This window comes from Orcinus orca, chromosome 20 (genome assembly GCF_937001465.1).
Source record: "Orcinus orca chromosome 20, mOrcOrc1.1, whole genome shotgun sequence".
NCBI classification, from domain to species: Eukaryota; Metazoa; Chordata; class Mammalia; order Artiodactyla; family Delphinidae; genus Orcinus; species Orcinus orca.
This window is the reverse complement of record NC_064578.1, coordinates 17,356,734-17,383,411: the sequence shown is the minus strand read 5'-3', so window position 1 is coordinate 17,383,411 and position 26,678 is coordinate 17,356,734. Positions and strand designations below refer to the sequence as shown.

The 26,678-nt window shown below is 42.7% G+C and overlaps 2 protein-coding genes across 6 annotated transcripts in view; both read left to right on the top strand.

The window, feature by feature from the left end:
• The window catches only part of NIP7 (nucleolar pre-rRNA processing protein NIP7), an 83,329-nt gene that overhangs the window by 48,042 nt on the left and 8,609 nt on the right, over positions 1-26,678 (top strand). For 2 of the 5 annotated variants that reach the window (XR_004485045.2, XR_007474521.1), the window contains 2 exons: positions 18,508-18,613; positions 19,483-19,562. Coding sequence is in view for 1 of the 5 variants with exons in the window: in XM_049704010.1 (XP_049559967.1) it covers positions 14,337-14,461 (125 nt within the window). In the remaining 4 variants the exon portion in view is untranslated. Of the gene's footprint in view, positions 1-14,336; positions 15,230-18,507; positions 18,614-19,438; positions 19,563-26,678 lie in introns of those variants that run through there. The other 3 variants (XR_004485044.2, XR_007474520.1, XM_049704010.1) reach the window with 2 other exon arrangements.
• Positions 19,722-26,678, top strand: part of LOC101269716 (cytochrome b5 type B) — a 32,443-nt gene continuing 25,486 nt past the window's right edge. Inside the window, exon 1 of the mRNA XM_004273212.4 lies at positions 19,722-19,985. Coding sequence (XP_004273260.2) covers positions 19,824-19,985 — 162 coding nt within the window. The 5' untranslated portion in view covers positions 19,722-19,823. The remainder of the gene's footprint in view (positions 19,986-26,678) is intronic.

Sequence of the window (26,678 nt, the reverse complement as noted above, 5' to 3'; positions counted from 1 at the left end):
AGATGACACCCCTAAGAAGTGGCTGAGGCAGGATTCAAACCTGTGACTATTGGGTTCCAAGACCCTCACACTTGACCATGGTCCTATATCAATGAAAGGATCCACTTCGTCTACTTGCTAGCTGGAAAGTGAATATCTGCAAGAATTGTTGGGTTTAAGTATACAAGGTGAATGATTATTGTGTCACAAAGCTCTGTCTAGCTCACGTATATTAAGCACTTACTATGTGCTTGCTAGTCTCCATCAGGTGCTGGGGGTAAGGGTGTCAGAAGATGAATTAGACTTGATCATTGCACTTTAAGAAACTTCTAGTTTTTGGAGCTGACAAGTATACAAACATAACATGTGAAAAATAATAGGAAAACACAAATAAGGAAGAAGAAATCAAGGCAGCAAAGCAGGATGGTTAAATCAGTGGGCTGTGGAGTCCAGTTCTTAGCTGTGGGACCTCTAAGCCTCATTTTTCTCATCTGTAATATGGGGATAGCCTTTAGTCTAGGTAATTGCTCTGAAGGTTAAATGATGTAATGTATTATTATTTTTTTAACTGAAAAAGAATTTATTTATTTATAATGTATTATTAAATTGCTTAACATTGAACCTGGCAGATGGAAAGACTTGTTAAAATATATTGTTTGATAAAGCTTAAGCAAAATAAGAATCATGCATGCCACCATGTTTCTGGGGTGTTGATGCCCCTTTCTCAAATTCTTCTGAATTTCCCAGCTCCAGGAGTCCCATTTCCTTGAGATTTATTGTTTTCCCTGGCTTAGGTACCTTTTGATCCTACTAGGATGTCTCCAGGAAGGAATGATGTGGGAAAGGGGCCCCAGCCCCCATACACCAAAAGCTTGAGCTACATCACAGGGGAGGAGAGCTGAGACTGGGAACAGCCCTCAGGACAGGCAAATCGGGAGAATCATCCCCGAGTGGTTGTTATAAGACGTCTAGGACCCACTCCCGAGATTTTCATTCTGTTCCAAATTGATTTTTGATACATACTTTACTAATATTTGAATATAATTGTAATCATAGGAAGGGTTTCACATGATTTTATCCTGCAGTCAGTTCCCTTCCCAGCCCATTTATTTACTGTTTTCTCCCAAACACTGACTCACCTCCTTCATCCTGAGTCAAGGACACTGCTTTGATATGCTACAGTGGCTGCCCCTTTCAGCCTTGGCATGAGTCTTGGCATGAGGACAGATGAGTTCTTTCATCTGAAACCCTCTGCCTCTTGACAGCCATGCATATGCTAACACCTCTCCTCTCAAACCCACTAAAAAACTCACCTCCTTCTGGAAGCCTTTCCTGCTGAGTTCTTTACTTTTGCAGTCCTGTTCCGTGCCACAGGTGCAACTGGGGTTGTTGGGATGTAGCCAGGCAAGTGTTCTTGTGTCTTTGTTGTGTGTGTAAGTTCTGGTTCTTTCCACCAGAGGCAGCATGGATTTGTGGAGAGGGCAGGGCCTCCGGAATCTGGCATGAATTTGTACAGCAGCACCACTCATGAGTTCTCAGATTCATTCTGGCTGTCCTTTGTCACCTTGGGACTGCTGCTTTATTCTCCTGTGAAGTCGTCTTCCATCCTGGCTTCTCCAGACAGCTGTCCCCTCCCTGCTCCACTTTCCTTCTCTCCCAGAGTGGACAGAGGGCCCTCTTCTAACTTCCCCAAGCACAATTAAGACCATACGTATGCCCCACCATTTCCTGTAGTGTCCTCTGTCAAGGAGGGTTGATTTATAGGCCCTTCTTCCCTGAATTCTTGTAAGAAAGAAATGCGATCGGGCATGTTCACGGGACTTGGCATGCAACAGGTCATGGCAGATACTTTAGACTGACTGGTTTGCTCCAAATCCATTCCAGCCCCGTCCTAGCTCACTTCCTGAACTGCAGAGGCTGGAGAGATAAACATGACAACATTTCTCAAACTCCCTTGCGGCTCTGGTTCTGTTTATGACTTAGATTCCATTTGTGTGAGACTTTAGAGCTATGAGCTACGTGGAGGGACAGGCAGGTGTGAAGCATCCGTTTTGCTGAGGCCGATCATGGCAAAGGCAATGTGATCCTAGAAACATCAGCTGTGGTGGCAGCTTAGCAGTTCTGAAGCTTCTGGATGATGACAGAGGCTGTGGCTTGTTTGTCAATGAGTTCTGCAGTATAATTTTAGGAGTCATTCCTGGATGTTTAGCCTAGAGTCTATTTCTTAACTTTCTTACTGATTCTGTGAGCTAGCCATACCCTTTAATAAATCCCTTTGTGCTTAAATTAGCAAGAGTGGAACCTGTTGTCTGCGACCAAGAAAACTGACCGTTATGTAGGTGCTCAATAAATGTTAGCTGTTACTATTATTTAAATACTGTGTTGAAGTCTTGGTAAATTACATTTCAGGGAGGAAATTTTTTTTATTTTATTTTTTAATAAATTTATTTATTTTAATTTATATTTGGCTGTGTTGGGTCTTCGCTACTGCGCGCCGGCTTTCTCTAGTTGTGGCGAGTGGCGGCTACTCTTCGTTGCGGTGCGCGGGATTCTCATTGTGGTGGCTTCTCATTGTGGAGCACGGGCTCTAGGCATGCAGGCTTCAGTAGTTGCAGCACACAGGCTCAGTAGTTGTGGCTCACGGGCTCTAGAGCACAAGCTCAGTAGTTGTGGCGCACGGGCTTAGTTGCTCCGCGGCATGTGGGATCTTCCTGGACCAGGGATCAAACCTGTGTCCCCTGCATTGACAGGCAGATTCTCAACCACTGCGCTGCCAGGGAAGCCCCAGGAAGGAAATTTTAAACTAGCAACTGTATAAGACCGTGTAAAATGATTTCTACAGTAGCACTGTCCCAAAGAGCTTTCTTTGATGATGGAAATGTTCTATGTTTGCACCCAATATGGTAGCCACTGGTTATATGTGGTTATTGAGCCCTTGAAGTGTGGCTACTATGACTGAGGAACTGAATTTTTAATTTGATTTAATTTTAATTCACTTATATTAAAAAATAAATAACACATGAAGTTGGTAGCTACTGTGTTGGACAGCATAGTCCTCGAGTGTCTCAGCCTTACCTTCCAGAAGGGTCTTGACAGCCTTCTCTGTCTCTAGCCAAGAAACTTCTTCATCAGTTCTTCCTCAATCCCCACTCTCAGGCCACATCTTGATAATCTACAGAGGTTCAACATGCCCGCAACAATGACAACTTTGACACAAGTTTAGGGTCTCATTGTCCCCAAACTCCATTCCAGGATTGCAAATTGGCTTTTTATTTGCAAAACCCAAATGTTTATGGAAGTGCTTTTGCTAAAATGCAATCTGTCTTGAAAGGCAAATCTCAGCTTTCACTTAGAGAAAGAAAACCATTTATTGTATTAAAAATACATATACAGGGCTTCCCTGGTGGCGCAGTGGTTGAGAGTCCGCCTGCCGATGCAGGGGACATGGGTTCATGCCCCGGTCCGGGAAGATCCCACATGCCGCGGAGCGGCTGGGCCCGTGAGCCATGGCCTCTGAGCCTGCGCATCCAGAGCCTGTGCTGCGCAATGGGAGAGGCCACAAGAGTGAGAGGCCCGCGTACCAAAAAAAAAAAAAAAAAATTCATATACATATTTCCCATAACATCTAGGTATTGAGTTCCAAAAATATTGGGGTCCTGTGTCAGTTAGACAAGTGGTTCTCATATTTTGCTGTGTATTAGAATCACTATAAGAAAGAAACTACTTGCCAGCCACACTCCAGACCAATTAAATTAGGGTTGTAAGAAATGATTAAAGACAACCAAAACTTTATCTGCAACACTCTAATTTTTTTCAAAAAAAAAAGAATGTATTCCTATATCAACTAGTAATTAAAAGTTAATAATAATATAAGAAAAATAATGGTAGGATTTTAAAAGGGGTAATTTATTGTGAGATAAGATAAATAATTATAGACCTGTTATTCAAAGCCAAACTTTTTTTTTCCATTTTGGTTGACTAGAGGCCACAAGGAGACAGTAATCATAGAGCCATCATCCAACAACTCTGGGAAGCTTCTGGAACACAAACATTCACAAAGAGTACAGATTTCAATCAGGCTTCTCTTCCATATAGCGACTTTCACATGTTATATGAATAAACCCAAACGATAAACCATAAGTGTTTTATAGACCTTCCTTCCCATACAACCCAAGGGAAGCTGAGAAAAAAGATAAGAGGTGTCCAAGTTCAGTGTCAGGTGGTCTTTTTATTATTCTCCCCATCCCTCCACTTCCCTACACATAGATGTTCCCTGTGAAAGAACTTGGCTCTATGCAATTCATTCCCAAATGGGATGGTCCCAAAAAGTTTGACGAGAGGAACTCGCATTTCCTGAGATGATTCTCTCTTGACATTAATTCAAATTTAGGAAAGAGCTGCTTAAGCCTTTTATAAATTCTCAAGATTGATTTTATTTCCTTCTGTCCTCCTGGTGCCTCTTTAATCTTCCCAGAGTGATGCTATGACTTTGGTTCATGACTGCAGTGAGTGACAGATAGGAGCTAGCCCTTTCCTCCTGCCCTGATTAAAAAACAGTAGGGCGTTTCCCACAACTTGAGGGCCCAGGTGCTTGGAAATACTGCCAAATACTTCTTCCAACTTAAAAAAAAATGTAATTATATCCTGGGTTATAATTATGGGTTATATTAATAATAATTATTATTATTAATACCTAACCCATTAATTCTGGGCTAGGTAACATATTCAAAATTTTAAACTTCAGAAGATACAAAGAACATAAAGTGACATTTGTTCCTCTGTCCATGTCCCCCAGCTTCCCAGTTCCCTTCCCCAGTGCTACCAGTTTCTGGAGTATCTTCTCCAAAGTAGAGACTTTATGCATGTTTAAAAGAACACACTGGGAATCCCCTGGAGGTCCAGTGGTTAGGACTCGGCGCTCTCACTGCCAGGGCTCAGGTTCAATCCCTGGTCGAGGAACTAAGATCCCCCAAGCCTTGAGGCACAGCCAAAAAAATAAAATAAAAGAACATATTTATGTTTTCTTCCCCTTTTATTCTTTTATTTTATATTAACGATAACACACCATACAAATATAATTTTCATTTGTTTTTATTCCTTCTACTCTTGCCACTAGAATGGATGCTGCACGAGGGGAGGGATTTTATGTGGTATAATGTTATATCCTCAGCGTGTAGAGTGGTGCCTGGAATATTGTATTGATAGTTTCTCCGTAAATATTTGTTGAATAAGTGAATGAACACACACTGTTCCACTTCTTGCTTTTTTTCCCTTAGGAGATCATCTCATTTCAGTGCATAGGGAACCTCCTTACTTATTTTCATGACTGGATAGTGTTCCATTGTCTGGACTCATTATGATTTATTGAATCAGATTCCTACTGATGGACACTAGTTTGTTTCTAATCCTTGGCTCTGAAAAATAGTCCTGACATTCATGTCCTTGTACAAACATCATGTCACACATGTGTGAGTATATCTATCTGTAAGAGAAACTCTTAAATGCAGAAGAGCTGGGTCAAAGGGCGAGCTGCGAGGTACATTTTGCCGACTTCTTTTTAATCAAAAGCACCTTGCCATGTCTAAATAGCGTTACTGTGGTACTGTGGTGCATGGCAGTCGATGTAAGCCTGTTCTAAGGAAATCTATCATTAGTGAAATTGCTCTGGTTAGGCCTGAATTTACCACTTCCACTTATTCCTGAAAATCCAACAGAAAACCACCACCCAGGTTGGCACTGTTGGAACAACAGATGCATCTCAAAAACACAACATAGAAAGACAGACGTACACCCTGTGTGATTCCAAAATCAAACAAGACAAATCTAGGTGACAGAAATCAGAACAGCGGCTGCCCAGGGTTGCGGGGCCACTGACTGGAAAGGGGTACTAGGCAAATTTCCGAAGAGATGCAAACACTTATATCTTGATTTGGGTGGTAGTTTACACGAGTGTTTGCTATTTTCGAGATTCACTGACCTGCACTAAAATGTTGACATTCGATTTTATGTAAAATAAGGGTTACTCGAACACTGCAATACGATGACAGTCAATCTGAAAACCAGGGTCGGCTACTAAGCGACTAACGAGGTAGCATATAGACAGTGGATACTTGGACAAAGGGATAATTCACGACCCTGGCAGGGTGGAGCAGGATGGCATGAGATTTCATTAAGCTACTCAGAATTGTGCACAATTTAAAATGTATAAATTCCTTATTTCTGGAATTTTCCATGTAATATTTTCGGACCTTGGTTGACTGTGGGTAACTGAAACGGTGGAAAGCAAAACCGTGGATAACGGATGGGGATAACAGAGAAAATGGCTGGAATGATACGCATACTGTTATAACGTGTATGAATTATTTTGCAAAACTCAGGTATAAGAAAATGCACGTTTCTCAATTTTGCGGGAGTCAAACTTAAATACAAGCCTGTCTGTACCTTTCCAGGTGATGGGGGGTGATACAACCTCAATCATTTTTGGCCACACTGCCCACTTGGCCTCATGAGATTAAAGAAGTATCTGGGGTTTAGGAAATTCAGAAAAACTGGAGAAGGGCCTTTGGTCCACATGGTGGTCCGTGAGATGCTCATTGTTCTGTGTGGTTTACTTGAAGGTGAAAGGCTCAGATTCAGTGTCGGGCTCGATCATCAGGATCCTCTTGGAGGGTCCCAAAACCTAAGAGATGTTTAGTGCTCAGTCTTCCTGACGCCACCAGCCACCTCTGTCCTGCCACCTTCGTCCTGCCACGTTCTGGGGCTCTATGTGGGATTGTTACTCTGGAACTTGCCCTCCCTTCATCCCCCAGCGGGTTTGCACTTTAAAAAAACTATCTTACAGAGAATGGGGGCAGCTAGAGAGGATTTGGGGAGACCCATTAAAGCTGGTAAATCCCCAAGTTGGACTCAGCCTCAGCTTTCATTAAATAGCAAATGGGGAAACTGGGAAAGGAGAAAGAAAAAAAAAATTTAATCTTCTAAGGGTTTTGCAAACAATTGGAGTAATTAAAAGTTCTCAGAAGTAGCCGGTGGTGCCCTTTTCACCGAGGGAATGTGGGCCAAGCATGATATATTAAAAGAGAGGGAGCTGCTCTATTGAAGTTAAAAATAATCTTCTGTCACATGGCTAATTTGTTGGAATGCAGCAATTAAAGGGCTCTGGGCTGAGAGAGCTGGAAGCAGCTGGGGAGCTTGCAGGCAGAGTGCACGCCCTGGGGACTGTTTGCAGAGAGAGAAAACACTGTCACAGCTGACTTGGGGCACCTTATCAGAAAGCCCATAAAGGGGGCAGGAAGAAGGAAAAGTGGGGTTGAGTTCAGAGCCGTGACCTGTGGGTTTATCAGACAGTGAAGGGGTAGGTCAGGACTTGTCACCTGTGCTCTGGGATGCTGATTCACTCAGCAAGGATGAAGGCTTTCCAGTTTCCCCTTCACTTTGAAAACGCATGCCTTTGAATCCATTTCAAAGGAACACATAACCCAAAGGAGCCCTTTGATCCTAAATCCATGGGAAAAACCAATCTATACAGTCTTTAGGGGCAAAGCTCAGGCCAAGAATATAAATCCTAGATTGGGGAGTTGGGGTGTTTTAAAAGTTTTTGCAATTTTTGAATTTTTTTTTTGAATTTTTGAGTTGAAAGAGTTTTAAGAAAAAAGTTACCTGGTATAATACCTGAATTTTCCAGGTGAGGCAACAAGCTGAGAGAGGCTGATTTGTCCAAGGTCACTCAACGAGCAAGTGACAGAAGCTAGGTTCTAACTTGGGTCTTTAACTAGAGAGGGAACATGGTGGTTAGGAAGTGCAGGATTCCCATGACCCTGATGTGGAATCCTGCCTCTAGGGGCTGTGGAATGCTCTTACAACCCCTAACCCTCTCATCTCAGTTTTACCTTGTGTAGAGTAGGAATAACAGTAGTACCCACCACCTAGAATTGTTAAAATGCATGTGAAGTGTTTAATGTCTAGCCTAGAGTAAATGCTTAATAAAGTGTGAGGACTTCCCTGGTGGCACAGTGGTTAAGAATCCGCCTGCCAATGCAGGGGACACGGGTTCGAGCCCTGGTCTGGGAAGATCCCACATGCCACGGAGCAACTAAGCCCATGCGCCACTACTGAGCCTGCGCTCTAGAGCCCACGAGCCACAACTACTGAGCCCGCATGCCACAACTACTGAAGCCCACGCGCCACAACTACTGAAGCCTGCGCACCTAGAGCCTGTGCTCCGCAACAAGAGAAGCCACCGCAGTGAGAAGCCCGCACACCACCACAAAGAGTAGCCCTGGCTCGCAGCAACCAGAGAAAGCCCTCATGCAGCAATGAAGGCCCAACACAGCCAAAAATAAATAAATAAATAAAATTTTAAAAATATATAAAAAAATAAAATGTGAGCTGTTGGGCTTCCCTGTGGCGCAGTGGTTAAGAATCTGCCTGCCAATGCAGGGGACACGGGTTCGAGCCCTGGTCCGGGAAGATCTCGCATGCCGAGGAGCAGCTAAGCCCGTGTGCCACAACTACTGAGCCTGTGCTCAAGTGCCCGCAAGCCACAACTACTGAGCCTGCGTGCCACAACTACTGAGACTGTGCGCCTAGGGCCCGCGCTCCACAGCAAGAGAAGCCACCGCAATGAGAAGCCCACGCACCGCAACGAAGAGTAGCCCCCCGCTCGCTGCAACTAGAGAAAGCCCACACGCAGCAACAAAGACCCAATGCAGCCAAAAATTAAAATAAATAAATTTCCAAAAAAAAACCCAAACCATTAACTAATTAAAAAAAAAAAGTGAGCTGTTGTTCTTCCATAGCTTTTTCTACACCACCCTGCATCAATCTTCTATCGCCATTTTGCATGTTAACTTGCCCACACATCCTCTTTGGGTTGGGTGGGATTGTCTTTCTCTTCTTTCTACCTCCAACTCTCATCCGTTACATATAAAGGAAAAGAGGATCAGTCACTTGCTCCTAGCATTTTCTGCATTCCAACACACCCATATTGTTTGTCTTCTCTCAAGCTATAGGCCCTCCAGCCTGTGCTTTTAGTATGGTTTCCAAGTTGCTGGCAAGCAGAAGTGGCGTCAACATGAAGAAACAAGTATTGGTGCCCAAAATGCAGTAGCCAGAGCTATCTGAATCTTTTAGAATAATACTTGATCAATTTTCAAATTTATAAAGGGCACCACTAACAGAAGGGGCTCTGAACATCCAATGGATGTTTGGGCTTCATAGCCTAAGCACCCCTGGAAAGTGGAGGCCAAGTTCTATGTGTGCACATACATTGCAAAGAACAGACATCTGCCTGACACTAGCTTGAGCCAAAAAAGGGAAAATTTAGTGGCTCATGTAACCACAAGACTAGATTTCGTTTCTGACTACATCAAAGGGTCAAAAACATCCCCAGGGCATCTTTCTGCTTTGTTGGGCTCCATTTTTTTTTTTTTTTTTTGTGGTACGCGGGCCTCTCCCGTTGCGGAGCACAGGCTCCGGACGCGCAGGCTCAGCGGCCATGGCTCACGGGCCCAGCCACTCCGCGGCATGTGGGATCTTCCCAGACCGGGGCAGGAACCCGCGTCCCCTGCATCGGCAGGCGGTCTCCCAACCACTACACCACCAGGGAAGCCCTGGGCTCCATTTTTTAGAGTCTTGCCACTTGGCAGACAAAACAGCTGTGGAGAGCTCCAAGCTTTACTTTTTCTCCAGTTCAGTAGTCATATAAAGAAGCAGTCTTCCTGCCCTTAGTCCTGTTCCCTGATTGGCTGCCTTCAATCAAGTGCCCATTCCTAAAACAACAGGGCCAGGGAAATGAGCTTCTCTCACTGGACAGATTGGATCACATGCCCCATCTGTAAGGAGGGGAGGCAGAGCATCTGATTGGCAGCCCCACTAGCTTCACATACACTAGAATAGAAACAATTCCTCGCAGGGAAGATGGGGCACAGAGACCAGAAGAAAGGGAAAGGCAGGCAGATATAAATCATTAATACCAAAGCCCAGCACTTATATGCACTTTTCTGAGGCGGTGGTTTATAACTTGCTTCCTATCCTCAAAATGTTCTATAATCCAAGAAATAGTAAGAACTTCGGGAGAGGAAAATGCTTTTCCCTCACTCCAAATATTTCCTTCCTGTAGAGGGTCATCATGCCCCAGGCTCCTCTTCATGCCTTCCCTCTCCTGCACTTAGGGGAAGGAGAGCGTTAGGAGAAACTGGGCATGAGTCTCCCAGTGTCTTCCTCTTCCTGGTCACTTAGGATTGAGATGCTGGGAAGGAACACAAGTTCTCTTCCTCCACATGGGGAGGGCACCCTGGTCCACTGTTGCCTGGGACTGTGGGAAAGTCTGTTGAACTAGGATTCAGGGAAGCCTGTTGGGCTCACATGCTCAGCTACATTCTGCGATGTATAGCCTTATCAGAAGATAATTCATCTCCTGACCACTCAGACCGCCAATTGATTCAGAGCCTGAGTAGGGAGGAGGCATGCTATTTATTGAGCCCCTTCTCAAAAGTCAACAAGAACCATCCACTTAGGGTATCAGGCACCCACAGATTCATCCTCTCACTCTCCCCTTCCTGGCTGGTCCCCACAGGAGGAGCTTGTCTCTTTGGGAATCCACAGAGATAGTGGAGTGCTGGGAGCAGGCTCAGAGGGAGGCCACAAAAATGATCAAAGGCAAGGAAGCTAGGTTTACCACAGTAGGTGAGAGAAACTGGGATTATTTCACTTGGAGGGGGCAAAAAATAAAGCCAGTGGTGGGGTGATTCAGGCGTGGCCTTGACCAGAACCATGCTGAGGGTGTGGCATCACTGGTATTTTTCCACAGCCTCACCCTGACCCTGAGCATAGTCATATCTGTCCCTTACCTCTTCCGTCCCACTTGTCTCCTTCTATGCCCACCTCTTTGAAAATAAATTGTTCCACTTCCACAGAGGTGTAGGAGGCACACAAATCAACTTAAATAAAATAACACTATAGTATAATTTCTTTTTGATTACAAAAGTGATACACAATCTGTGAGAAGAACTGAAAAGATACAGAAAATTATAAACATGAAAACTAAAATCAATTCGAAACCCTCAACCCTGAGATAGCTATTAGCTTTTTAGTCTATTATTGTCCAGCCTTCTCTCTCTACATAATTTTAAATGTACTCTTTATTTCTTTAAAAATTTATAGAAATATTTTAAATAAAATAGCGGCATGTAGTGTAAAAGATGAAAATGGTATATTATGCTATTTCTCTTACTCTTATGATCTATGTGTACTATAAAGTGAATATTTTTTATTGTTACCACTTCCTTTTGTCTCTCCTGGCCTTAGGAATGGTTGACATTAATGGCACTTATTTGAGAGGAAAGTACTGGTGTCTTGAGACCCATTTTAGAGACAGGGAACTGTGACTACCCATAGCCACACCCAACTCCTGCTTGTGTGGCCAGGATCACAGGGGACAGAAACAATTTCCTAACATAATAGATAACTGTTGAGAAAAGGGAGTGAAAAAGGTGGCTTCCATAAGCCAGGGTTCTTGACCTTCCTTCTCTATCAGAAATACCCATCAAGGGGCTTCCCTGGTGGTGCAGTAGTTAAGAATCCACCTGCCAACGCAGGGGACACGGGTTCGAGCCCTGGCCTGCGAAGATCCCACATGCCGCAGAGCAACTAAGCCCGTGCGCCACAGCTGCTGAGCCTGCGCTCTAGAGCCCGCGAGCCACAACTATGGAGCCTGAGTGCCATAACTACTGAGCCCACGCACCTAGAGCCCGTGCTCCACAACAGGAGAAGCCACCTCAATGAGAAGCCCGCACACCGCGACGAAGAGTAGCCCCCACTCGCCGCAACTAGAGAAAGCCCTTGCGCATCAATGAAGACCCCAGGCAGACAAAAATTAAATACATAAATAAAAAGAAATACCCATCACATCTACCACAGTGGCCTCCCCAGCTCCAAGATTTTGATTCTGGGAGCATATAGCTGCAAATGAACAAAGAGTCAGGGGAAAGTTCTTTATCAGCAGGAGAATTATTTTATTCAATGTGTTTCCTTACATTAGTTGGGACAATAAGGGGAAAGAATGAGAAGAAATAAAAGGCCAGTTACTCAGGCCACTTTTAATGAATCACCCCCCAGTGTCACTACCCATCCCCAGTCAGGAAAAGCTTGAGTTTTTCCATGCCAAGAAAAACAGAGGGCAGGAAGAAACAAATTACGACCTTGTTTGTGTTTTGTGTCTTAACTATTTGATTTATAGGCCCAGATCCAATGATTATGGATGAAAGAAAATATCCCAGTGTCCCAAACCTAACCTGAACTTAACCGGGGTGGGTCTCACGTCCACTGCTCAAAGTTAATGCGAAGTTAAAATGCTTTAAGAATAAAGGTTCAGGGTTTGGGGCTGCCTGAGCAGGCCAGTGGCAAGGCCAAATTCTTTTCTCATCACCCCAATTAGGATGACTACTATGAAAAAATAAAAAAATAATAAGTATTGGTGAGAATGTGAAGAAATTGGAGCCCTTGTGCACTGTTGGTGGGAATGTAAAATGGTACAGCTGCTATGGAAAACAGTATACAGTTCCTCAAAAAATTAAAAATAGAATTACCATAAGATCTAGCAATTTCACTTCCAGGTACTCAAAAGAATTAAAATCAGGGTCTCAAAGAGACCTACACCTAAATATTATTGTTTTTGGTTGGTCTGTTGTTTGCCCAACCATTATTCCTTGTCCTGGGAGGCAGTGGCTAATACATTTGCCTTTAAATCTATTAATGCCCCCCAGGTAGCTGCCTCAGACTTGGGAGAGTTCTGAGTTAGGCAAAATGAGGGCAAGTCTTTTGATCTGGCCCTTCAGGGAGCCACCAGACTGGTTGAAATGAACAACCACAATTCTTTAAGAATGAGGTCACTTCTACTACCTCCAGGACTAAGAACTTCTACTAGGAATGGGGGCTGTTTTTGTCAAAGCTTCTGCCAAACTGAAGAGTAGGGGATGGGACAGGGTAATTTAAAACACCACAAAGCTCTCTGACTGAGAATCAACTGTTTTTACCTTGATTAAGCATTCACCTGCTTGTTATAATCTTTTGCTTTGTTTCCAGAATGCCAATAAAGTTGATTTTGAGAGTAAAAAAGAAAAGAAAAATATCATGTAGCCATGAACTCTCTAGAAAGAAAACAGAATGATGCGTTGGACCAAGTATCCACTTAGGATGTGGTGGCTCACCGAGGCCTCACCCAGGGGTTGACACTTAACCAGAGATTAGAAGGATAAAATCTAAATGTGAAGTTGGGCAGAGAGAATACCCCTAAAGTAAGCTTGTGCTCGGCATGTAGAAATCAAACCATCTCAACTCAAAACAGATTCTTGCCCATTAAGATTATTTTTCAGATTGATCTAGATGGAAGGTTGATAAATTCATTTCTGACTCTAAAGTATAGAAAAAGTTCTTTGACCTCACTCATAAGAGAAATGCAAGTCAGACCTAGAGTGTGATACAGTTTTAAAAATGTCTGATTGTTATATTCCAGAAACTTTGATAACACACTCTGTGGGGCTCTGAGGAAACTGGCACTCATGTGCGTTGCCAGTGAGAATATAAATTTGTACCATTGCTATGAAGGGCAGTGAGAATATAAATTGGGGCAGTTGCTAACAGTACGGATGCATGTGCTTTTGGCTTAGAAGTCCCATTTTTTCTTGTACATGTGTACAGTGATATAAGATCAAAGTTATTAATTACAGCATTATTTGTAATTCCAAAACACTGGAAACCCAAGTCTCCATCAGTAGGAGACTAGTTAAATTATGATACATTCATACCAAACTATGAATACTGAACTATGGGAAACTATGCAACTGTAAAAATAAATGAGGAGGCACTTTATGTATTATTATCTAAACATATCTAAGATGTCATTAAGTAAAAATAGCAAGATGCAGAACTGTGATGTTTAGCACCTTTTATATATGTGAGTAAAACTAAGTATAAATATTTATATTTACTTGCATTTGCATAGAGAAACTCAGGAAGGATACCCAAAAAATTATTAAGTGATTATCTGGGGTGGGTAAGTGGAAGGGAATGGAAAGTATATAGAAAAGGTGGCCAAGAGACTTTTTATTGAGATGTTTAATTTTTTTTCTTTTTAGTTTTGAGCTTTGTGAAGTATTAAGGACTTAAAAAATTAAATTTAAAACTTGTTCCCTCTACTACCCCTTATCTTAATTTATTAATTTATCACTTAATCTGTAACCATTGTTCACTGCCCTCAGACACTCCCCTGAGAAAGTGTCTACTTAAATGAACGTGGATGATGGTTTATAAAAAGTACATTAGTGCATATAAATTATATCTTTAAAAATCTGATTTAGGGACTTTCCTGGTGGTGCAGTGGTTAAGGATCCAGCTGCCGATGCAGGGGACACGGGTTCGAGCCCTGGTCAGGGAAGATCCCACATGCCGCCGAGCAACTAAGCCCATGCACAACAACTACTGAGCCCGCGTGCCACAACTACTGAAGCCCACGCGCCTAGAGCCCGTGCTCCACAACAAGAGAAGCCACCGCAATGAGAAGCCTGCGCACCGCAATGTAGAGTAGCCCCCACTCGCTGCAACTAGAGAAAGCCCGCGCGCAGCAACGAAGAGATTAATACAGTCACGGAGGAGCTTTCTGTGCCTTGCTACTCATCCTCTACAGACTAAAGGTCACTGACCAGAGACAACTGAAGCATCCTGAGGGCAAAACCAGCCTAAAGGAAACTTTGTGTTTATGGAAACATTACAATGTTTCAAAGTGGCCTTTGGCTCAGTAGACTGTAGTAAAAACAATGGCATCATCCAGTCTCTGAACTAGACCATCTTTATCAAAAAGAACCTGTCACAGGATAAAGAACTTATAAGTGTTAACGTCTTTTCACATCCATGTTTTTTGTCGGCCCCACGTCTGGGAAGTATTGTAGCCTTTTTACGTTTTTCAGTCCCCTCCTTATGCCCTTCCCCTAACCACTGAATTAGACTTCTAACACTCTTAAGCTTTGTCTGTTTTTTCCTCGACAGCTTTATTGAGATATAACTCACATACCATGCAAATCACCTATTGAAAGTATACAATTCAGTATCTTTTAGCATAGTTACAGGGTTGTGCAACCATCACTGCAGTCTAATTTTAGAACATTGTCACCGCCCCCCAAAAAGAAACTTCATACCCATTAGTGGTCACTCCCCATTTCTCCCAACCCCCTCGGCCATGTACAACCACTAAATCTACTTTGTCTCTGTAGATGTGCCTTTTCTTGAAATTTCACATAAATGAAATCATACAGTATGTGGTCTATTGTCATTGGCTTCTTTCACTTAGCATGATGCTTTCAAGGTACATCCATGTTTTAGCATGCTGTTTTTACTGCTGAATTATATTTCATTGTAAGGACACACATACACATATACATGTGCATATATAGATATATAGATATACATAAATTTTGTTTTTGAAACATATGAATATTTAGTACATGTTAAAAACAAAAAACATTAAAAGGAAGAAAAGTGGGTGTACTGAAGCCAGGAACCAAAATCCAGGGTAGAAAGCATCCTTATGGATGGCTCTTTGCACAGCTACAGTTTCTTTTGATTCTAGAAACTGGGCTGGGCTGTGGGGATGGAGCCCTACAGTCATAAAACTCAATATGATGCTTCTGGGGGAAGTTTCAGAAGAGGCTGCCCAACAGGCCAGAGAGGTCGGGCTGGCCAGGGGGGTTGGAACAACACTAGGATGCTTGGAATCAAGTAACTCTCCCCGAGGCCACATCTTGGACAATATGGGCTCTTAACTTTGCAGTTTCCTGAAGCTTCCCCGATACTGGATGGCCAGGCCTGGCTCTGGGAAGGGGAGGAGAGTGTTGGACTGTGATGGCTTTAAGAGTTTGTCTTCCCACTGGCAGGGGATGAAAATAGGTTGTCAGGGGACATAATACCTTGAGAAGGGCGAGAACAGATTTGAGGGCTACCTTATTGTATTCTATTCTTGGAACAGGAAAGGGGAACTTCCCCCTCAAAAAGTGTGAGAACCCAGGAAGTGTGTTTGATGTCTGCAAAAAAATGGGACAGAATCCTCGTTCCTTGCTCTATTCTCAAGGAGCATGCACAGTGTCTTTCTTGACAGTTTCCTGTTCCATTTCCACCATTTATACAAAAGCAGTAAAATGAGCTTGCAAGGTAAATAACGAGTACCCTGGAGCAGCATCTCACACACCAGTCTGTTATCTGAGATAAATTTCAGAGCACACAGCTGGACAGCGATGGGGAGAGGATTTTCTAATACATATGTAAAAACAGTGAAAGTAAAATGTTAATGTTGAAATGTTTTATATGGGAGTAAAATGTTAATGTTAAAATGTTTTATATGGTAAATGCCGTCTTCCTCTTAAGAGAGTAAATTTCTTTGAGAACTGTGTCTCATTTATAGCACCTAGAAATTATAACTCCAAACTAGCCAGCATTTACTGAGGACACTGTGGCAGGCACTGTGCTGAGTTTTGTTTAATATATAGACACAGTACTTAGCTGTAGTTACTCAGTATATATTTATCAAAGAGCTTGAAAAAAAACTATCAAAGACAGTCAAGAAGAGAAAACTGGGGACTTCCCTAGTGGTGCAGTGGTTAAGAATCCGCCTGCCAATGCAGGGAACACGGGTTCAAGCCCTGGTCTGGGAAGATCCCACATGCCCCAGAGCAACTAAGCCCGTGTGCCACAACTGCTGAGCCTGCAGTCTAGAGCCTGTGAGCCACAACTACTGAAGCCCCCGCGCCTAGAGCCCGTGCTCCACAACAAGAGAAGACACCGCAGTGAGAAGCCCACGCACCCCAAAGAAGAGTAGCCCCTGCTCATCGCAACTAGAGAAAGCCTGCGTACAGCAACGAAGACCCAACGCAGCCAAAAATAATAAACAAATAAAATAAAATAAAATTTATTTTTAAAAAAAAGAAAACTGCAGAACAACATTCCTCATGAATATAAGCCCAAAGATCCTTAAAAAAATTGTAGAAAATTGAACTTAACAATATATAAAAAAAGACTAACATTGTAACCAAGTGAGGTTTATCCCAGAAATGCAAAGATGGTTAAGTTTTGGAAAACTATTCAAAGTAATTCACCATAGTCACAGAATAAAGGAGAAAAATCAAACGATTATCATCCTAATAGATGCAGAAAAAATGTTCAACAGGCTTCAATCTCCTTTTATGATTTAAAGAGAAAAAAAAAAAAACACTTCAGGAAAGAAGGTAGATAGGAGAATTCTTCCCTCTATCAGATGAAGAGTATCTACTGAAAAATCTAGACATCATACTTAATTGTGAAAGACTGAATGCTTTCCTCCTAAGATTGGGAACAAGCTAGAGTTGCTCATTTCACCATTTTTATTCAGTGTTCTACTAGAAATTCTAGTGTAAAATAGTCCTTGTGATATAAGGGAAAAAAAAAGGCATACAGGGCTTCTCTAGTGGCGCAGTGGTTGAGAGTCTGCCTGCCGATGCCGGGGACATGGGTTCGTGCCCCGGTCCGGGAAGATCCCACATGCTGCGGAGCGGCTGGGCCCATGAGCCATGGCCGCGGAGTCTGTGCTCCACAACAGGAGAGGCCACAACAGTGAGAGGCCCGCGTACCTCAAAAAAAAAAAAAAAGAGGTAGTGGGGAAAGTCAGTATATATGTGATTTCGGTGAAGGGGGAGTACATGCAATCAAGCACATATTTTTTGCAGAAGTTTTCTGCTAGTCTCGTGAAGATTACTGCTAGTCACGAGGAGCAGACGTCACCATGAAGGATTTTAGTGCTTTTCTAGATTTGAGGAGATGCAAGAATTGGGCTCATAAAATTGTCTCCTGAAAATATCTATCTGAAGACCTGTTTTGCCAGTTTTTCCCAGAGCACAGAGTGCCTCATTCCTGATCTCCAGCCTAACTCCTTTCAATGGGTGTTGAAGGTCAGCAGCTGCTGACTTTCATAATTTGATCCTTGTAGAGGTAGATGGCAAATGCCAATTTGTAGGTGACATCTTTAATCCTAGGCTTCTTCACAGCATCATGAAGCGTTCTAAGATGGTTAAGATGGAAATTCAAGGCCTCTTGAAGTCTAGACGTAACTTGCACAGTATCACTTCTGCCACAATCTGTTGGCGAAAGTAAGTAACAAAGCAAGCCAACATTCAAGGTGAGGAAGAGACTCCACGTCTGGGCAGGAGGGAATCTGCATTTTCTTTTTGTTTTTTGGCTGTGCCACGTGGCTTGCAGGATCTTCACGTTCAGGGATCGAACCTGGGCCCCGGAGTGAAAGCGCCAGGTCCTAACCACTGGACCGACAGGGAATTCCCAGGAATCTACATTTTTAACATAGCCTTCTCAGTTGACTCACGCACACCGGGGTTAAGTGTGAATTGTTCATTTCACATATATGTGTACAGAGCTGTGTCCCTTTGTATTTGCTACAAATCTCTATTGCTAGCACTTAAATTTATATATATGTAAATGTTTTGTTTCTTTCAGAAATTTCTGAAATAGTAATGTGCTTAGGTACTATATGGAGATAGAATCACCGGAGCTCATAATGGTAGCAGTTTGTGAAAAAGAAGGAATTTCAGGACCTTGAAAGGTGAGTAGGCACTGGAAGGAAGGGGGGTATCTTAAGTGGGCGGACCTGGCATGATCACAGATGTGGGCTTATACCAGTAGGTTTAGGGGTCAGTGGCTGGTGCACAAGACTTAAAGGGAATGGTGGAAATGGTTGGGGATGGATTATGGGTATGGGAGAGTGACACGATGAAAATGACATCTCGCCATGACCAGTTTGTACGTTGCAATGGCAGTTAAAAATAAATAGCTAACAACACTGCATAGAAACCAAACTCATAATTCGAAAATGCTGGAACCTCTAGCCAGCGACAGTTGAGGCGAATACTATTTTAGAACACAGAGAAACGAAAACAGTGTACATTGTCCTGATCACTGAAGAATTCGCTTAAAAATCAGATCCCCCCCACACACATTCCGCCCTGATCGTTATTAAGATAAAACTGACATACAACAAAATCAGATTCTTAGTAGTGGCACAAACTTGGGATACTACATATCGTACCCCCAATCACTTTCTCTAGGCTTCGGCCCACCGCCTGTTATTTATGTATTGATTACTATGTGCCAAGCGCTCTGCATGTATGTGTATACACTCTCTCTCACTTAATCGGCCAGATTTCTCTACAGGGTAGAGTGTATCATGCCCATTTTACTGGTGAGGAGGAGACTGAGCCTAAAAATGGATTTGCCATATCACAGCCTGGAGGCTGCAAAAATGTAAAGCTGGGGCTGGAACAGAGGCTGCGCCGGAAGTGGGCGGGGAAACGAGTTCCGCGTGATTCAGGAGGGATCCACGGCAGAGGGAAGGGAAACGTGAAAATGGTGATTCGGCCCCATCTTCCAGAATTCTGCAGGCCCCTACGACAAGTGAAGAAACTTCTCTTTCAGACGACGTGTCTCGCTTAGGCGCCTTTCCAAAATCACGGTATCTGATTGGTGAGATTGGAGGAGATGGATGGTCCTGATTGGTAAGTTGGACCTCGAACCAGGCTTACGCCCCTAGGATCGGGCGAGGAGTGGGTGGGATTTGAAATTGAATCCCCTGTTTCATTGGTGAAAAGAAAACGAACCAGGAACTATTAGGAAGCGTAATTGGCTGTTGCCAGGAGCCTCCGCTGGCCTTATGGGCCCGGGTTACGGAAGCCGGGGAGGACTGAGCGTGAGGTCTACCTGCAGGAAGTTGGCAACGGAAACCGGGATAGCGGTAGAGAAGAGGTACCTCAGGCCCGATGGAGACTGTGGAAGCAAGTGGCAGCGATGGGAAAGGGCGAGGGGTCGAGACCTCCGTCACGTATTACCGATTGGAGGAGGTGGCGAAACGCAACTCCCCGAAGGAGATTTGGCTGGCGATCCACGGGCGAGTCTACGATGTCACCCGCTTCCTTAACGAGGTGGGGCCCGGGTGGTGGGCGGCCCCTGGGAGCTGCAGCGGCGAGGGTGGTCGGGCCCGGAAACGCTGCTAGGGTGTGTATAGGAGGGAAGTGAGGCCTGGCTGAGGGCGAAGAGGCGTACGGAAGGGAGCACGACACTCCGAGACGGAGATGGGGGGGCCTTAGGTGTGCATGCATTTCCAGCCGTCACTAAACTCTCGTGCCTTGAGTCACATATTGAGCACTTACGACGTGCTTGGCTAAACTCTGAGTCACCATTATGCCCACTTTACGGAAAGGGAAACTGAGACTCAGGGTCTCTCACCTAACAACCTAGAGCCATTCGAACCCAGGTCTGAAAGCTCCAAACCTCTGCCCTTTACACTATGCCTTCTGAAGTAATATCATTTTTTGCTTTTCATTTTCTCGAGAAGCTGAGATGCCTCCTCCTTTCCCCCCATTATGCTGCCTTTCTTTTTTCTATTTTGAGTTGACCTTGAGTCCAGAGGTTATGAGTTGATTTTTTTTTTTTTTTGGCCATTGACTCAGGTTCTGTCACCCTCTTTTGTAAATCAAGCCTGTTGTATTAGGGTTTTTTTTTTTTTTGTATTAGGTTTTACAAGTTCTCAAGACCCTGATACAACTGAGTGATTGTTTTGTTTTCAAGGAAACAGACTTTCAATTTGTTTAACTCTGCTGAGGTGTAATTTACATACAATAAATTGTGCTTATTTAAAATGTACAGTTTGATGAGTTTTGCCAAATGTATTCACCCATGTAATCACAACTTCAATTAAGAAAGAGTGTTTTCATCACCCTAAAAAGTTCCCTCTTGCTTTTTTGCAGTCATTCCCCTCACTCCCAATCCCTGAGGGTTTAGGATATTTTAAATGCTTATTTATTTATTTATGGTGTGTATTATTTTATTTTGAGTAATAGATTAATAATCTTATGGTTAATTCCTTGTAAATTCTTGCATAATATAATCCTGCTGTAACTGAGAAAAAGTTTCATTTCGCTTCATTCTCTTTCTGGAGCAAATGTACTAGCAAAATTTGTTTTCTACTAATTTGGGGCTTACGGGATAAAGCTCTACATCCTGATTCATAAATCTATAAAAACTTTTAAAACGTAAAATTTCCCAAAAAGAATATTGTTTCATTTTATTATTACTTTTTTAAATAAATTTTTTTAAAAATTTATTTATTTTTGGCTGCGTTGGGCCTTTGTTGCTGTTCGCGGGCTTTCTCTAGTTGAGGAGAGCGGGGGCTACTCTTCCTTGCGGTGCATGGGCTTCTCATTGTGGTGGCTTCTCTTGTTGCGGAGTACAGGCTCTAGGCGCGTGGACTTCAGTAGTTGTGGCTCGCGGCCTCTAGAGAACAGGTTCAGTAGTTGTGGCGCTCGGGCTTAGTTGCTCCACAGCACGTGGGATCTTCCCCGACCAGGGCTCAAACCTTTGTTCCCTGCATTGGCCGGCGGGTTCTTAACCACTGCGCTACCAGGGAAGTCCCTTTTATTTTTGGTCCCCCCCTTTTTTTTTTTTTAAGGACATTGTTTTAAATAAATCTTTCTAGTGGACAATAAGGTAACATCTTAGAATTTAGTAACTTCTTGTATTTGTAGGGCGTATGGCATTTATGCTTTTAAAAGTGCTTTCCCGTTATTTCAGCCTCAAATTAGCTAGTTGAGAGTGAGTTGGATAGTAGTGAACCTTATTTTAACAGGGATATAAGAAACCGGTTCAGAGAGATTTTGGTCAGACAGTTGATTAGTGGCAGGGGGTGCTTTAGATAAATACCTTGGTTTCTCTTGTCTACACAGTATTACTTTGGAATTCTAGACTTAGCTATGTCCTTTGATGTATGCCTCATAATAAGTTTCAAGTGTGGCTTGTAGCATGCCTGGTAAAGCATAGTTCATAATGGGCCAGTAATGTTTTTCATTTGTGGTTTCATTTCCCCCCCAGTTTCTTCTTGATTGATTCAGAATAGATAATGAACTTGGAAGGAACACTTAGTGCGTGTAGTGGACATGAGTTTAATCTTTAATAGTGGTTCCCAGCCTGGTTTACCACATGCTGATGGAGCCAGAGACATCACAGGTGTGCCAGGGGCGGCCCTTCAAGCTTGAGTTGCCAATCTTTACCTGTAGTTAGCCATTCTAACTTACCTGTTCCAGCATCTCTGTCCCTGTGTTCTTCTTCACTCCAAGTCTAGTCATTCATTCACTTACTCATTCAAATATTTATCAAGTGTCTACTAAGTGCCAGATACTGTTCTAGGTGCTGAGGATGCAGCAGCGGAGAGTTAAGCATTTATGCCCTCATGGAGATTACCATCTATGGGAAGCAGAAAATAAGCAGAGTAAATAACTAAAATATATGCTATGTTAAGTGCTAAGGAGAAAAATAAAGCAGGGAAGAGGTCTGTGGACATGTATGGGGTGAGGGCGTGAAGATGAGGCGTTGAAATTTTAGGTATGATGGCCAGAAATAGCTTGATTAAGAAGAGGACTAGAGTAAAGGCTTTCTGTTAAGGGAGCTGGCCATGTGGATATCTGCAGGAAGAGCTTTCCTGGCAGAGGGAGCAAGTTCAAAGGCCTTGAGGTGTAAGTATATCTAGTGTGTTTGACGAACAGTGAGGGAGGTTATGGTAGCTGGAGAGTATTAGATGAGGTCAGTATGATCAAGGAGGGGACAGGTCAAGTATAGCTTTTGTGAACCTCTGTTTAGAAAGAAAATCACATAAAAATGGTTACAATATCTTATGACATTGACTAGAACATATCAAAGTGCATCTCTCTTAGCAAGGGTAAGTATGATTTTGTAAACCTTTGTTCACAAAGCATGTTTTTGTGAACCTTTGTTTCAGTTAATATTCTTGTTTTCTTACTGTATCACAAGTGAGAAAAGTTTGGAAGCCATTGTTTTATGTATAATTAACCATTTCTGAAAAAAGTAACAACACGTAGTGCTGTTTTAAAGCTTTCTATGTATTTTTTAGTGACTGTTGGCATAAGTGGGAATACTAGGTTGGAGGGAAAAACAATACAGAAGGAAAGAAAGTAAAACTCTTTAAACCCCAAGAATTTGTTTGAATCCTTCTACATCGTCCACGCATACACCAATGTATACAGATATGTATAAGTAGAAATGGAATCATAGTATTCCTTAATTGAATTATAGTGTCTATTAATTGATTTGGTTTAATAGTAATAGTATTTCTTGGGTGCTTATTATTCTGGTGGCTTACATGTAATTTCTTTTTTAACCCTTCTAACAACCCATTTTAGAGATTAGAAAGCTGAGGAGCAGAGAAATAACTTTCACAAAGTCATAATGTTAAGTGGTACAGGTGGAGTTTGAACTCAGGCAGTCTGACCAGATAACCTATGCCCACTACATTAGAATTTGCCTCAGTTTTTTTTCATGGCTATAGAGTATGGAATTAGGTCTGTTTTACAACCAGCTTCTTCCACATCTTAGATATAATTTGGAAGGATTGGGAATGTGATAGAGGGAAGTTAGAATTAGTACCTTTTTTCTGGAACCCAGGTAATTTTTTCATTTTTTGAATAGGTCATACGGGTACGTTGTGAAAAGCCTTCCTCCCATCTGCCCAGTTCGACCTCCTCCTAAAGTTAGCTACTGCTGTTTGTGAATCCTTCCAGAGTTTTGTTTTGCATGTACAAGCAAAAGTGAATGTAGTTCCTCCCACTTTTTTTTTTTCACCCATAAGGTAACAGCATACAATACCTGCTGAAATATGCCTTGCTTTTTTCATGTAACTGTATATCTCAGGAGTCTTTCCATATCCATACCTGGAATACTTCTTTATTCTTCATAGAATTTGTTGGACTGATTATAATTTGTTTAAGCAGTCTCATATTTATAAACATTTGGGTTGTTAGTAATATTTTGCCATCTAAGTTTTTCCCCCGCCTAAGTCAACTCTATTGAGATCTAATGTACATATAATAAAATGTATAGATTTTATATGTGGAGTTCAGTGAGCTTTGAAAAATGTCTCATCTGTGTAATCACCATCACAATCACTGTATAGAACATTTCTACCATCTATGTTCCCGTACAACCACTGATTTGATTTCTAACACTGCAGACCCGTATGTGTTCTTATTTGTCTAACATCTTTCGCTTAACATATCTGTGAGATTCATCTATATTTTTTCTGTGTATCTGCAATTTATTCCTATTTAGTGCTTCTAATTTCATTGTAACCATACTAAAATTTAGCTATTTGCCTGTTGATTGACACTTGGGTTGTTTCCAGTTTTTGGCTATTATGAATAAACCTGCTTTGTACTTTCACGTACAAATCTTTTTTTTTTTTTTTGCGGTACGCGGGCCTCACTGCTGTGGCCTCTCCCGTTGTGGAGCACAGGCTCCGGACGCACAGGCTCAGCGGCCATGGCTCATGGGCCCAGCCGCTCCGCGGCATGTGGGATCCTCCCGGACTGGGGCACGAACCCGTGTCCCCTGCATCGGCAGACGGACTCTCAACCACTGCGCCACCAGGGAAGCCCACATACAAATCTTTGTGTGGACATATGTTTTCATTCCTCTTGGGTAAATAGCTAGGAGTGAGATTGCTGGGTCATATTTTTTTGTTTTTGTCTTTGTTTTACTTTTTAAGCAACTGCCAGACCTTTTCCCAGTCGCACCAGCAATACATTAGTTTTCCAGTTTCTCCACATCCTCATTGACACATGTTTTGTCAGTGATTTACTTTTAACCACTCTAATGGATGTGTGCTGATATATAATAATGGTTTTAACTTACATTTGCCTGATGACTAATGATGTTGAGTATCTTCATGGGCTAATTGGCCATTTGCATGTCTTGTAAAGTGTCTGTTCAGTCTTGCTCATTTTTAATTCGTTTGTTTTCTTATTATTGACTTGAAAGCAGTCTTTATATATTTTGGATGCAAGTCCTTTCAGAAATATGCATTGCGAGTATTTTCTCACAGTCTGTATTTTGCCTTTACATTTTCTTAAGTGTCTTTTGAAGAGAATTTTGGTGATACACACACACACACACACATATATATATATATATATACATATACATACATATATACACACACATTTGGCGATATATATATAACACATTTTAATGGCTGGGTGTGGGCTTTGGGGTTCAAGAGTCTTGTTCAGTTTCCTACTTTACCGTAACCTTGGGCAGTTGTGCTCTGTAAAGGCCTTTTTCCATCTCAAGGGAGATAATAGTACCTACTTCACAGGGTTGTTGTTGAGACAATTGATTTAGGTAATTCATATAGACTTATCATGGTACCTGGCATAAAGAGTTCAGTAAGTGTTAGTGGTTATTTTTATTAATAATAAAAAATTATATTGTTTCCTGTAGCATCTTTTGAGTGCTTACTAACTAGCGCATGCTCTGAAGATTTAACGGTGAATTAGATGCTTTGGACTTGCTGGGAAGATGAGATCTGTGTACAAGCAATTGTCGTGTAAGGTAGAGTGGTCTTGCCTTTGGAAAGATGGAGAATGCAGGCTCTGTTTGGTGCCACCCTAGGGTACCCCTTGAAAGCTTCAGTGTCTGACTAATAACAATTCTTACTGGATTTCTCCAAGGCTGGTCAAAAAAAAGTGCAATTTGATCGTTATCTAGCTTGTGGAATTACCAAATCTGTAGAAAGTATGCTTTCTTTCCTTGAACGATCTCAAGTGGTTGGTCCTAGGGAAGGCTAGAAAGAAGATGAGGCAAAATTTAAACTCCAGCACTGTCTAGGTGAGCTGCCCTGATCACAAATCGACTTTGGTTTATTTATTCGTGCAGCATACATGCCAGAGAGGGAGAGAGGGCAGATGGGAGGGAAGGAGGGCAGAGTGAGCGCCCCCTAGATCTCACTATGTTCCAGGTTCTATGCTATGTTCAGGAATACAGCCATGAATAAGACAACCATGGTCCCTGTTCTCAGGGAGCTTATAGTCTAGTGGAGGAAGAAAGACATTAAATAAATAATTGCAATTGTGATAGTACCATGAAGATGCCTAAGGAATTGTGAGAATCTGTAGCAGTGGTACCTAGTACAGTGGGGATAAGGGTATGTAATCTGGTGGGAATAAGTTATGTTCAGATCTGCAGACCTGAAATTCAGACCGTGAGCAATTGTGACTGCCAAGGTTACACCATTTCTGGCAGCCATCAAGTTAACCTCTCCTAGGTGACACCACTGCCTTGCTAGGTTCTTTCTAATCCAAATGCAAATACCTATGGACCTGCACCATTTCCTGCTGTTCACCACCCAGGTCTATTATCTTTTTCTGAGTTGTCAGACCGTTTTTTAGGAAGTAGTTTTTGTCCTCTCCAAAACTTTAACATCCGTATCTTATTTTGATGAGGTATTCTGCTAATCTGTTTGGGTAGGCTGGCCTAATTTTGCAGCTTCTGTAATCTTAATGTTTCTAGATTTCATTTTCCAAGTCAGGTGATCTTTTGCAGTACGCGGGCCTCTCACTGTTGTGGCCTCTCCCGTTGCAGAGCACAGGCTCCGGATGCGCAGGCTCAGCGGCCATGGCTCACGGGCCCAGCCGCTCTGCGGCATGTGGGATCTTCCCAGACCGGGGCACGAACCCGTGTCCCCTGCATCGGCAGGCAGACTCTCAACCACTGCGCCACCAGAGAAGCCCCCTATTGTTACATTTTTATTACATCAGCATGGAATTTCC